The sequence below is a fragment of the Drosophila albomicans genome, chromosome 3 (genome assembly GCF_009650485.2).
Source record: "Drosophila albomicans strain 15112-1751.03 chromosome 3, ASM965048v2, whole genome shotgun sequence".
Lineage (NCBI taxonomy): Eukaryota > Metazoa > Arthropoda > Insecta > Diptera > Drosophilidae > Drosophila > Drosophila albomicans.
Genome location: NC_047629.2, coordinates 33148701 through 33163145, shown reverse-complemented (window position 1 = coordinate 33163145; position 14445 = coordinate 33148701). Strand labels below are relative to the sequence as shown.

Genomic DNA, 14445 nt, shown 5'->3' with positions numbered 1-14445 from the left:
ACGCAGATCAAGTTTGTTTCAAATTTTTGCCACGCCCCCTTCTGCCCCTGCAAATAAAAAAAATCGAATTACAAGCGTAATTTTGAAGCTAGAGTTACGAATTTTGGTATATACAGTAATTACTATAGTAGTTATGATTCCTGAAAATTTGGTTTTGGTAAAAATTGTTATTGAAGTTATTAAAGAAATACTTTTGTATGGGCAAAAACGCCTACTTACTGGGGGTCTTAGTTGCTTTGGCTGACAATCTGGTATGTATATTGTGCCGTCTATGGTATATTTTGAATGTGGCACTATATCGATATACCACATATTCAATTTGGTATATTTATAGTATTTTTGCAGTATATTTGGTATATTTTGAGAATAATACCGCAAAATATATTGCTTTTATTCAAAATGGGTAGCGGGTATCTCACAGTCGAGTACACTCGACTGTAGCTTTCTTACTTGTTTAATTTGGTATTATATAGTAAATATATGTTTCATGATGATTTTCATTTGAAGTACCAGCAACTGAAAATTTCAGAGATCGAATTTTATATAGTGATTTACAATTAAATTATAATTGGCTTAACCTTGTCATTGAAATGTGTTTGCTTATCATTGTCATTGTGGGTTGTCTCATCAAGATGCCTAGTTAATAGAAGATGCACCCTGTTCTGAAATGTATCATTAATAAATGATCATAGCAATAGAACTATTTTCTTAGATGCCAATAATAATCATTATCTAAAACATTTAAATGCGCTTACAATTTATATTATGGATATATAGTAGTTAACATATTTAGTTACAACGTATTTCTCTTCGGCTTTCGTTTGCTTAAACTTTTCTTTGCACTTTTCTTTGTTTTACTTTGCACTTTCTGCGTTGCGCACTGTGCGACCTTTGGATAATCGCATCGTTTAGCTTCGGCATTAAAGTGCAATCCCATGGGACAATCCATTACCAGGAACATCATGTTGCTACATAGCAAAAACTTGCCACAATCCTCGCGATGAGGTACCAGAGAATCCTGCCTGGACTCGGAGCAGAGACCAGCTGTGATTGCAGGCGTATCGTGATGGACAGCTTGCTGATTAAAGGCGCACTTGGCATCTTCAGCATTCATGCAGATTTGCCGCGACGAACTGAAGTGTTGATTTGCTGGACAATGACGCAAATGAGGACGTTTCGCCTTGCACACATAGTACTCGCTGCACGATCCGTCTTTGATCAAACTTACGCCATTCTTTTTACCCAAACATAATCGATCTGTCGTTTGCTCAAAGTCCTTATTTGGTTTTATAAATGGAACTGGCGTGGTTATGGGCTTCGTCTGCTTAAGTGGTGGACGTCTGGTGGTCGTAGTTTCTTTTACCTCAACGCTACTTGATTCAAATATATCATCATCATCTTCGTCCTCATCGTTATCATCATAGCTATCATCTGCTTCGTCATAGGCACACTGCACTTTATTGGCGTCATCGCAATGCAATGTGGTTGGGTTAAATCGACTTTTCTCGTCGCATGTTCCAACTATGGCCATGCCATTATTGCAAATATAGTACGACTGACACGATCCAAACATTGGAAACAATCGGCCATCTTTGCCGTCACAGACAGAGGTTGGAAACATAAAACCATTCTTGAATGAAATGAATGATTATTATTTAGTTGATGAGCAAAGGTCGCTTTCACTTACCTGGGCAATAGTGGTTTTATTTAGTAGAAGAATTATCCAAATTGCCAGAAGAGACCTCATGTCACTTGTTGCGATCATGTTGGTGAATGAACTGGATCTTTGTTCGATTCGCACTTTTATTTTATAGACTGAATTCAAATGGAAAATTTGCATGAAGTGCCAATATGTACAAAGTGTAAAATGTACAAGCACCGATAGAAATCAATGGCAATTCCAAGTTTGACTTGTGACTTGCGTACTTGTTACTTGATTTCGATTTTACGTTGAATTGATAACAACCTCCATTGATGAACAACGGATGTAACATAACATATTTCATATCTAGATGGTGAATGACTTACGAGTACTTTCGTTCAAAACTAACAAAACTACTATATTTCAAGCAAACACATCTATATAATTTCTCAATTTAACTTATAATCTCAATCAAGCAAATCTGTGAAGCAGCCTTACATTAATCATTCACTTTTAGTAGTCTAATTATTTTTTTGAAGTATTCTAAGTTGTCTTCATGAAAAATTGTCTACGACGAAATCAATGTACCTTTGTGAAATTTTCTCTTTGGTTAAGGGTATTCGAAATATATGGTCTTCTTTTAATCTATAAAAATTCTAAATAGTCCTAAAAGTATGCACTTGATATTAGAATATCGCAGTTCAGTCCAAAAGTAGGCCACTTTTTAGAATCGATTCGAGAAAATTTAGATCATGAGTAAAAAAAAGTTGTATATTTTTGTACTAGTTTCTTTAAAATTGAAAAATTGCATAATTATGTTTTTAAATTTAAGTTTTTACAAATCAATCAACCAAATTTTTGGCTAAAGAAAATATACCAATTACGAATCATTATTATCTTTTCTTTTTTAAACATCACTAAAAGCTAAGAACAAAATTATTTTACTTGGAGTTCAGATAATCTTTAATTAGCAAGACACTGTTGAATGAATTTCACGCAATATCTTATCGATAATGTATCCGCTATTATTTACTACCACTAGAAGTTTCATAGACATTGACATGATATTACTGAACTAAGAAGTTGCTAAATTTCGATCCATTAGTCACTTTAGTATCTCCGAGGAATATACGTGAAATACGGAAAACAAATTCCAAAATAAAAAATTGTGTGGTGAATTTAAAATTATCAAATTTTTTGTTAAATTACATAGTAACTATTAAAATCGAAATAAATTCAAAGAGCAAACATGAAAGGTGAGTTGTTAATTTCAATATTCTTTTCATCCGTCATATGTCAATTCATACAGTAAAATTTAAGTTATTTGGCATTCATTTTATTAATTATTTTCTTTCAATGTGTTGTTGGTGTTCTTATATTTTCTTCTTTACAATCTATAATAAGATTGCGAGTCTGGAATTTTGCACAGCCAAATTTCCTTACTGCTTTTAGTTTCGCACGTGTTTAACAATGTTAATGGGAAATGGCGAAATTTCAGACGAATTAATTGATAAATGCATTTTTATTTCACTTTTCACTTTGGCTTATTGCATGTCATGATGGCAAACAAGTCTGTAGACGAGTATGAAATGCTACATGATATACCCAAATATAATTAAATGCTATGCAATAAAATTAAAGTCGTGCATTCAGTGAGTGTTCCAGACGTGAAAATACCCTAACGTGTTTATTAAATAATGTTCGAAGTTATTATAAAAAATAAAATCCATAATGTGAATCAATATAAGCCTTGTAAAACTTAATATTGGAAGTGCGCGCGAGATTGTGTTTGATGCTTAGATATAATATCTACGAAGTATTGATGAATAGAGTATTGGAATAGCAGACGGACAGAAATGTGCTCCCGTTTTATAAATAGTAAGTATGATAAAGATCTCGATATCGATTTGATAAGAATTGAGGCTGTAGGCTACTTTGCTAATGAAACAGCCATTTGGCAAATATTATTTTTAGCATCTTCGATAGATTTTTGCACAGTATATAAAACACGGGAGGGAGCTCGAACTCCACTCATTGCTGTGCAGCACCAGGAAATCTTCAAATATATACTTTGAACTTCAGCAAACTATCCACAGCTATGCGAAACGTATATGGTAAACGCCCGGATCCACATCAGACCGTTGGAATAACCTAATCTAATATTCCTATTATGTTTCAGTCTTTACCATACTACTTCTGGCCGTGTCTGCCACTAGTATACTTGGTGCAAGCTTCGAGAGCCGACAATATCAGCAGGTGTTTTGTCGCGGTAATGCCAATGGCATTCGAGCTTTAGTGCCAGGCAGCTGTTCCAAATTCTTCGAGTGCCAAAATGGACAAGCAACGGAATACTCTTGCCCCAAATACTACGACTTTAAGACAAGAAGTTGCGTTGACTACAATCCGGGCTGCACTGAAACCAAGTCTGTAGACGAATCTCCACAGCATAAGTCTGCAGACACTCCATGTGCAGGAGCTACAACGACACCACCATGTGTTACAACCCGTCCACCATGCACCGGTGTTGCTACACCTACAACTCCCACAACAACTCCCCCAACAACTCCCCCAACAACAACGCCTTCTGGCGAAACTCCATGCGACAAAGATACAACACCAACAACAACAACCACCACAACAACAACCACCACAACCACCACAACCACAACTACCACAACTACCACAACTACCACAACAACAACCACCACAACCACAACTACCACAACAACAACCACCACAACCACAACTACCACAACAACCACAACAACCACCACAACCACAACAACCACAACCACCACAACAACGACTACCACGACTACCACGACAACCACGACAACCACAACTACAACAACGACTACCACGACAACAACAACATGTAGCACATCAACATCAACGACAACAACAACCACCACTACCACAACAACAACCACCACAACTACAACTACAACGACAACAACCACGACTACAACCACCACAACTACAACAACAACAACCACGACCACAACCACCACAACTACAACGACAACAACCACGACTACAACCACAACAACTACAACAACAACCACCACGACTACGACCACGACCACTACAACAACAACGACCACAACTACAACAACATGTAGCACATCAACATCTACTACGACTACAACAACAACCACGACAACAACAACGACAACAACAACTACCACAACAACTACCACAACAACAACTACCACAACAACGACAACAACAACTACCACCACCACGACGACCACAACTACCACAACAACTACCACCACCACGACGACCACAACAACGACAACATGTAGCACGTCAACGTCTACTACAACGACCACGACAACAACAACCACCACTACCACGACAACAACAACCACAACTACCACGACAACAACAACCACCACTACCACAACAACAACACACCACTACCACAACAACAACTACCACAACAACTACCACAACACAACTACCACACAACAACTACTACACAACAACGACAACAACAACTACCACAACAACGACAACAACAACTACCACAACAACTACCACCACCACGACGACCACAACGACCACAACAACGACTACATGTAGCACATCAACGTCTACTACAACGACCACGACAACAACAACCACCACTACCACGACAACAACTACCACAACAACAACTACCACAACAACTACCACAACAACAACTACCACAACAACTACCACAACAACTACCACCACAACTACCACAACAACTACCACCACAACTACTACAACAACTACCACAACGACCACAACAACGACAACATGTAGCACATCAACATCGAGCACAACGACCACGACAACAACAACCACCACTACCACAACAACGACAACCACAACAACTACCACAACAACGACAACCACAACAACTACCACAACAACTACCACAACAACGACAACAACAACTACCACAACAACAACTACCACAACAACCACCACAACAACAACCACCACAACTACAACCACAACGACAACTACCACAACGACAACGACCACGACTACAACAGCGTGTAACACTTCCACATCTACTACAACGACCACCACAACTACAACGACCACAACAACTACAACGACCACAACAACTACAACGACCACAACAACTACAACGACCACCACAACTACAACTACCACGACCACAACGACAACTACCACAACAACAACCACTACCACCACAAGCACAACAACAACCACAACTACCACAACAACAACGACTACAACCACCACTACAACAACCACTACCACGACTACAACAACATGTAGCACATCAACATCAACTACGACTACAACTACCACCACCACAACAACAACCACTACAACGTCAACAACCACGACTACAACCACCACAACTACAACTACTACAACCACCACAACTACCACAACAACAACCACCACAACTACCACAACAACAACCACTACAACAACAACAACCACTACAACGACAACTACAACAACAACCACTACAACGACAACTACAACAACCACATGTAGTACATCAACATCGACTACGACCACAACAACAACAACCACAACAACAACCACCACAACAACAACAACCACTACAACAACCACCACTACAACAACCACCACGACTACAACTACCACAACTACTACTACAACAACCACAACTACAACAACATGTAGCCCATCAACATCGACTACAACCACTACAACGACAACTACTACGACTACAACTACGACAACAACAACCACCACCACCACGACCACTACTACCACCACGACCACAACAACAACTACGACTACAACAACTTGCAGTTCATCAACTACAACCACAACAACAACAACCACCACCACAACAACGACAACAACAACCACCACGACGACAACTACTACCACTACCACCACAACAACAACTACGACTACAACAACTTGCAGTTCATCAACTACAACCACAACAACCACCACAACGACAACTACTACCACTACCACCACAACAACAACTACGACAACAACGTGCAGTTCATCAACTACAACCACCACCACGACTAAAGCAACAACAACTACGACAACAACGTGCAGTTCATCAACTACAACCACCACCACGACCAAAGCCACAACAACTACGACAACAACGTGCAGTTCATCAACTACAACCACCACCACGACCAAAGCAACAACAACTACGACAACAACGTGCAGTTCATCAACAACAACCACCACAACGACAAAAGCAACAACAACTACGACAACAACATGCAGTTCCTCAACAACAACCACTTTAGCACCAGTCACAACTCCCTGCGTCTCAACACCAGAAGCAACAACTCCCTGCGTTTCAACACCAGCAGCAACAACTCCCTGCGTTTCAACATCAGCAGCAACAACACCATGCGAAGTAACCACTCAGGCCCCTTGTGCATCGGGATCTAATGTTGCGAGCGCATCGCATAAGAATCGTCTGCCCACTCGCCTTCGCCCCAACTTTCGCCCACTCCCAGAGGTGGCACAATTAGCTCAGATGACTAAGGGAGCCACAAGCACATCCAGTGACATTCATATCCAAATCGTATGCGTTGGTAAACCCGATGGTTTCCTAATGGCTTCACCGGAGCGTTGCAATGACTACTACATTTGCCGTCACCAGCGGGCCCTGAAGGTTAGCTGCGGTGACAGATACTTCAACGGACAGAAGGGCATCTGTGATCTGCCAGAGAATACCGGATGCGTTCAGTCCTAAACATCCACCACGATCTAGACACCATGCACAGCCTTATTGGAAAACGACTACGGAAAACGAACTTAACTTTTAATGTAGAACTTTAAATAAAGCATGCAAGCGCCTAGAGAAGGCAAACAAATTTATTTGGTATTTCATTGTTTATTCTTATAGGATCAGAAATGACTAACATTCCGGATCATAATTGCTTATATATATTGTTTGGTAAAATGACTCTCAATACACTTTATTATGAACTAATTTCTTTAATTTTTTCCAAAAGATGGTGAAAGATAAAAAAAGGATATTTAATTTAACATTTAGTTCATTCATTCAAATTTATCTAACTATTAAAAACTCCTATTTTTATATTTTTTAACGTTTCATGTTTTTTTCAGATCACACTGGAATTTGGCCTTTTGTGATTACAATATTACTGACACATGGAATTATAATGTCTGTAGATGGATATAGCTTTGGGCTGAAGTCCGCAACTAGGATGCATTGTGAATATCAATTGGTTGACAATTATAAATGCAATGCCTACGTATCATGTAACTATGCTGCAATCAAGGTCCAGTACTGTTCAGCGGATATGGTCTTCAATAGAAAACTACAGATTTGTGATACTCCTGATTCGGTGGAATGTAATGCCAGGCCAAATGTTTTAAAAGCCAAGTGGGAAACTAATCCATGTCTCAATCAAACACAAGGAGTTTCTTTTCCAAGTGAGATTGATTGCAATCAATACATTTTATGTTTGGGTAACGATCTATCTTATGTTGCCAATTGTCCCGTGGGATCGTGGTACGATCCGAAGAATGGAAGTTGTGGACCGAACGTTTCGCCAACAGCATGCCTTGAATCCCAAACAACCAGTACCACTTCCACAACAACACTCAGTCCAAACGAACTTTGTGTTGATGAAGAAATTGGAGTGTCATATCCATATCCACCCGATTGTCAAAAATATGTAGTGTGCTTGGGTAATGACCAAGGAGCTATAGTTAATTGCATTTACAACACCTGGTTTGATCCTCTAACTAGCAACTGTGGACCAAATGTATCGCCAACAGCATGTACCGAGGATATTAGCACAGCAACATCGCCCACAAGCACAACCGAGCAGACAAGTACTTTAAGTCCTAGCACAGTGCAGTCTACTACTCCAACTACGACCACCACAGAGTTGCCGCTTCCTGAAGATATTTGTGGTGGATTGAAAAATGGGGAATATGTATCCTATCCCGACAACTGCAGCAAATATGTTGTGTGTGTGGAGCCAATTCCCTATGCATTTTACTGCACTCCCGGTTACTATTTCAGCGAGAATCTTCAGCAATGCGTGGATTGGGAGCTCAGTGACTGCCCAGCAACGCAGACGCCGGAATATACAACGCCAGGCTCTACTACACCTTCGATTTGCGAAAACAGCAATGGAAGTACTTTACCATATCCAGAGAACTGTGCTTGGTTCATACAATGCATCAATGATAATGTCTACATGATGGGCGTCTGCAATAGCGCAGAGTATTACGATCCAGCAACTGGTAATTGCAGTGCCAGTGCATCGCCAGATGGCTGTCGTGAATATAACTCAACAACAACGTTATCAACACCGACCACAGTTCCACCAACAACAACAACCGAAACACAAACCACAGTTTCGCCAACAACTACTAGCCAAGGGCCTACCACAGATACGTCAACAACAATTACCGAATCCACAACTCCGACAACAACCATAACAACTACTTTATCAACAACAACATCCACCCCAATTCCTACTACAACTTCTACTACAACAACAACCACATCTGCTCCAATCGATCCCTGCGCGGATGTTCCTGTGGGCAAGCTAGTGCCTTATCCGTATGACTGTACCAAATTCGTCAGATGCGATTACCCTACACCAGTGATACTCGATTGTGTCGTGGGTCAAGAGTTCAGCGCCCAACTTGAACGCTGCATGGCTCCTTGGATTGCCAACTGCACAGCTATTGAACCATAACTATTTAAAAAAAAGCCATCGTTAAAGATAACACTTAACATACATACATTTTACAGCTTCACTTTATAATAAGAAACTTACGGCCCTTAATTAACAAATTTGTTTAAAAAAAAGACCGAAGACCAACTTAAATTTTTACAACTTTTAAATCAAGAATTTAACTTTTTTGCAATTTCTATGCCAGTTTAAGACAAAAAAAATTGCCTCCCTATTAAAATAAAAGTGAATGAAACAACAATTACTAGACTTTTTTGATGCCTTTATTATGCAATTATTAAATGATCAATCAATGTAAGTCGTTAACAACCCACAGTACTTAAATCACACGATTGTGTATTAAGATTCCAGAACAATCCCTCTGGGCAATAGAGCACAGTTGCAATGGGACCGCAGTAGATGAACTTGTGGCAATCTCCCGGATATGGCAGATAGTTGCCTTGGCCAGTATTGCTACAATAATATGCAGGATCAATCGGGACAGTCGATTCATTAGGGAAAGGTATCACAGTAGGTGGCGTAGCGGCAGTTGGCACAATTGCTGGGGTAATTGGGTTCCATGTTGGATATTGAGGAGTTGGTGCAGCGCAGCCCGCAAATTGTGGCAGATCGCAGCGTTGTGTCTGTGCATTCCAATGATAGTTAACGGGGCAGCGAAGAATTCGATTTTCATAGTAGAGATTGCAGTCGCCTGGATAAGGACTATACTGCTCGATTTCTAGGGTTGGATACTCGTAGGTCTGTTCGCAATTCGAGTACTGTTTAAAGTCACAGCGATAAGTTAGCTGACTCCAATAATAATTTTCAGGACACTGATGAGCATGGGCCAGACCTTTCAGACAAGTATAATACTTGCGACAATTATTCGGGTAGCTTAACATCACAAGGTGATTAGGATCATCGTAGGCCGGGCACTGCGACATCTGAATGGGTGGCTCAGCTTCGACACGCTGTTAAAAATAATGAGATATAGATAAAGTAGTTATAAAACTGCTTTTACTCACGAATCCATAGATATTGCCATAGCTACAAGAAGCTAGTGCAACAACGAGCAGTAAAGTTGACCAGAAAAACTTCAGCACTGAAATGAATTAATTCTTAATACTGATCAAATTTGCAATTTCAATTCACCTACTTATGATTCGATCAATTCAGTTCAGAGAAAATACTCCATGCTCTTAGTATTCTCATCGCCTTTTTATATAATTTCTTATCTATGCCAAGCGTAAATGTGAAAACATAAATCGCATTGTCAAGTGCTATTAAAACATAAAATATACATTTTCAATGTCAGCTTATCGACTTCACAAGTCAAATACATAATTCCAAGAATTTTCAAAGATATCTATAAAATCTTTAAGCTGAATGTTTATTTAATACTTATATTCCTTTGATCTGTAGTATGTTATCTTTATAAGTACTAACATAAATATTTGAATTATTCTTAAGTGAAAGGCATTATCTATAAATATGATTTATTTACGTTATTATGTTAAACGGAATTTTTCTTCCTGAGGCTTTATAAAACCTAACAACATTTCAGCATAATCTGCATTTGTGCTGCTTTCGCCAAGAGTGAGTTACTTTATATTACTAAATTATAATAATAATATAAAATATAATATAATAATAAAATCCATTTTATAGTGTTTTTCAAAATATGTTTGATTGCAAGCATTGCAATATCTATTGCAAATTGCTCCTCTACACCGTTAAGTGATTCTACGTACTCGCTGTCTACTTCCACTCCGTTAAGTGGTTCTAAGTACTCGCAGTATAACTCCATACCGTTAATTGGATCAACGTACTCGACTTATCCGTCCACACCGTTTAGTGGCTCTGCACCGAGTTATCCTTCCAAACCGATTAGTGAATCTACGTACTTGCCTTTTCCTGGCGACTGCAATCGTTATTACCAAAAAACAGTTTTAAGATGTCCATCCAATACTTACTGGAGTTCTACATTGCAGCGTTGTGATAATATAAATTATTCCAGCTGTTCATCAATAAACCCTGAACCACCATTCGACAATCGCCCCGAAGATGATTTGGTTAAACAATGTGCAAATCAATTAGGCATGTTCATACCATATCCAGGGGATTGCAATCGATTTATACAATGTGATTACATTCCGTTTGTGAAAATCTGTCCTAAGCATCTTTATTGGAATTCCGAGCTTCTTACTTGCGACAAAATCTGTGTCTAACACAATGATTAATTGAATAACAAAAAGTGAATACTTAATAAACATGCTTTAAATAAAAGCTACTTTCTTTTAACTTTTTAATTTCCGATTTTACAAAATAAATATAAAAAACTTATTATGTATTATATACTAAATAAAAATCGCAATATATCAATTAAACTCTCTACTTAAAAACACTCAAGTTTTCACTCAAAAGCTATTTAACTACTTTTTCAATAATTGCATACTTTAAGGCTGACTGAAAATTTATTACAGAAAGTTAAGCATTAAACTTCCACTTGATTAGTAGTTACAATTACGTAGGTTTGCAATTACGTCTACATTTTAATTGAAAATTTATCATTAAACAAATTTATTCTCAAGATAAGATAAATATATTGGCATCTTGCATGTTTTATGCTAATTAGATTTCGATAAAAACTCCGATGCATCTTTAAATGATATAAATAAGAGACAAGGCAACTATTACTTTAGTTCCGACATTTCGCTGGTTCAAAGAACAGAATGAAATGTGCGTTTTGTAAAAGAAATTTAATTCAACTGAAATATATGAAGTGCAATTTAAAGATTCTTCTCTATATATTACAGTGGTCTTCAGTCTGATAATATGCCTGGAGTTAATACTGCTGGTTACGGCCTTAAGTGCCAAGCGACGATGTGTTGTACCAAGTCCCACGACCGTAACACCCACAACGGAAAAAACGGATAAGCCAACGACTGAAAGCCCGCCAACGATACCCACAGACCCAACAAGCCCAACTGATTCTCCACACCCAACCGATTCTCCAAACCCAACGGATTCCCCCAATCCAACTGACACTCCTCCTAGTCCAACGGATTCTCCAAACCCCACAGATTCTCCTCCAAGTCCAACCGATTCTCCAAACCCAACAGACTCTCCCAACCCAACTGATTCGCCTCCAAGCCCTACCGATTCCCCAAACACAACGGATTCTCCAAACCCGACGGATTCTCCAAACCCGACGGATTCTCCAAGCCCGACGAATTCTCCAAACCCGACGGATTCCCCTAACCCAACTGATTCTCCAAACCCGACGGATTCCCCCAATCCAACTGACACGCCTCCTAGTCCAACGGATTCTCCAAACCCCACAGATTCTCCTCCAAGTCCAACCGATTCTCCAAACCCAACAGACTCTCCCAACCCAACTTATTCGCCTCCAAGCCCAACTGATTCTCCAAACACAACGGATTCTCCAAACCCAACGGATTCCCCTAACCCAACTGATTCTCCTCCAAGTCCAACGGATTCGCCAAACCCAACAGATTCTCCTCCAAGTCCTACCGATTCTCCAAACCCAACAGACTCTCCCAACCCAACTAATTCGCCTCCAAGCCCAACCGATTCCCCAAGCACAACGGATTATCCAAACCCGACGGATTCCCCTAACTCAACTGATTCTCCAAACTCAACGAATTCCCCAAACCCAACTGATTCTCCTCCAAGTCCAACGGATTCGCCAAACCCAACTGATTCTCCTCCAAGTCCAACGGATTCTCCAAACCCCACAGATTCTCCTCCAAGTCCAACCGATTCTCCAAACCCAACTGATTCTCCCCCAAGCCCAACAGATTCTCCAATCTCGACGGATTCCCCAAACCCATCTGATTCTCCAAACACAACAGATTCCCCAAACACAACAGATTCCCCAAACCCAACTGATTCTCCTCCAAGTCCAACCGATTCTCCAAACCCCACAGATTCTCCTCCAAATCCTACGGATTCTACAAACCCTACGGATACTCCAAACCCGACGGATTCTTCGAATCCAACTGGCTCTACTTCAAGTCCCACAGATTCTCCAAGTCCAACAGATTCTCCTCCAAGCCCAACTGATGCTCCTAACCCAACTGATTCTCCTCCAAGTCCTACGGATTCTACAAGCCCTACAGATTCTTCAAGCTCGACGGATTCCCCCAACCCAACTGACTCTACTTCAAATCCAACCGATTCTCCTCCAAGTCCAACGGATTCTCCAACCCCCACAGATTCTCCAAACCCAACGGACTCTCCCAGCCCAACAGATTCTCCAAGCCCAACGGACTCTCCCAGCCCAACGAATTATCCAAGCCCAACGAATTCTCCAAGCCCAACTGATTCTCCAAGTCCAACGGACTCTCCCAGCCCAACGAATTCTCCAAGCCCAACTGATTCTCCAAGTCCAACGGACTCTCCTAGCCCAACGAATTCTCCAAGCCCAACTGATTCTCCAAATCCAACGGACTCTCCTAGCCCAACGAATTCTCCAAGCCCAACTGATTCTCCAAGTCCAACGGACTCTCCCAGCCCAACTGATTCTCCAAGCCCAACGGACTCACCCAGCTCAACTGATTCCCCTTCAAATCCTACCGAATCTCCAGTGAACAGTGATGTCACTACGGGAACAACTCTTTCCACAACATCAACTACGGAAGTTTACGTTGATGCAGACACTATGTGCAAGAACCATCCTGGCGTGGAGTATTTGCCCTATCCCTATGATTGTCGTCAGTTCATCAACTGCGAAGATGAGAAGGGTTATATAAAAACTTGTCCATCAGATCTCCTTTGGGATTCTAAGAACAATAGTTGTGGCACTACTTGTGCCTGAAGAATTCCGAATTGAACTAAGGCCAGGAATTAATTTAAAGTTTGTTGTTATTAAAAGCTTGGTTGAGCGAAAAATAAAAAAAAAATGTTGCATACCATAATATTGTACTTTATACTTCTAGGGAAAGATTCTATATTTTATTACAAAACTTAAAAACAATAAGTACGCCAAGTGCAAAATCTTTTTTATTTGGAGATGTGATTACTTTTAGCAACATCAATACAACGAGATACGGCCATGTGATGAGGTAATGTGCAATTGATCTTCAATTTACAACT

The 14445-nt window shown here is 40.0% G+C and overlaps 6 protein-coding genes across 8 annotated transcripts; 4 read left to right on the top strand and 2 right to left on the bottom strand.

The window, feature by feature from the left end:
• Positions 1-526: 526 nt before the first annotated feature.
• LOC117569771 (probable chitinase 10) lies at positions 527-2069 on the bottom strand. Its single transcript, XM_034251068.2, has 2 exons — positions 1688-2069; positions 527-1630 (listed from the first exon to the last, which is right to left on the bottom strand). Exons 1-2 carry the CDS (start codon positions 1838-1840, stop codon positions 794-796), a joined length of 990 nt encoding a protein of 329 aa, XP_034106959.2. The 5' UTR covers positions 1841-2069; the 3' UTR covers positions 527-793.
• Positions 2070-2803: 734 nt separating this feature from the next.
• Positions 2804-9529, top strand: LOC117571237 (uncharacterized). The gene is made up of 2 exons (XM_034253291.2): positions 2804-2898; positions 7739-9529. The coding sequence occupies exons 1-2, from the start codon at positions 2892-2894 to the stop codon at positions 9349-9351; spliced, it is 1620 nt and encodes a 539-aa protein (XP_034109182.2). The 5' UTR covers positions 2804-2891; the 3' UTR covers positions 9352-9529.
• Positions 3668-7482, top strand: LOC117571238 (mucin-2). The gene is made up of 3 exons (XM_052004586.1): positions 3668-3756; positions 3822-4944; positions 5132-7482. The coding sequence occupies exons 1-3, from the start codon at positions 3741-3743 to the stop codon at positions 7359-7361; spliced, it is 3369 nt and encodes a 1122-aa protein (XP_051860546.1). The 5' UTR covers positions 3668-3740; the 3' UTR covers positions 7362-7482.
• Positions 9530-9593: 64 nt separating the features above from the next.
• On the bottom strand, positions 9594-10572 carry LOC117566474 (peritrophin-1). The gene is made up of 3 exons (XM_034246005.2): positions 10484-10572; positions 10353-10429; positions 9594-10298 (listed from the first exon to the last, which is right to left on the bottom strand). Coding segments are annotated over exons 1-3 (726 nt in total). The 5' UTR covers positions 10485-10572; the 3' UTR covers positions 9594-9650.
• A 277-nt stretch (positions 10573-10849) lies between these two features.
• On the top strand, positions 10850-11714 carry LOC117566475 (uncharacterized). The gene is made up of 2 exons (XM_052004742.1): positions 10850-10923; positions 10996-11714. Coding segments are annotated over exons 1-2 (561 nt in total). The 5' UTR covers positions 10850-10922; the 3' UTR covers positions 11556-11714.
• A 281-nt stretch (positions 11715-11995) lies between these two features.
• LOC117570546 (cell surface glycoprotein 1-like) lies at positions 11996-14329 on the top strand. Of its 3 annotated transcripts, none has more exons than XM_052004741.1 (3): positions 11996-12066; positions 12144-13751; positions 13896-14329. In XM_052004741.1, the coding sequence occupies exons 1-3, from the start codon at positions 12060-12062 to the stop codon at positions 14165-14167; spliced, it is 1887 nt and encodes a 628-aa protein (XP_051860701.1). In that variant the 5' UTR covers positions 11996-12059; the 3' UTR covers positions 14168-14329. The 3 variants fall into 3 exon arrangements, with proteins under 3 accessions (XP_051860701.1, XP_051860700.1, XP_034108158.1); XM_052004740.1 differs by having other exon boundaries at positions 12144-13805; XM_034252267.2 differs by having other exon boundaries at positions 12144-14329.
• Positions 14330-14445: the final 116 nt, after the last annotated feature.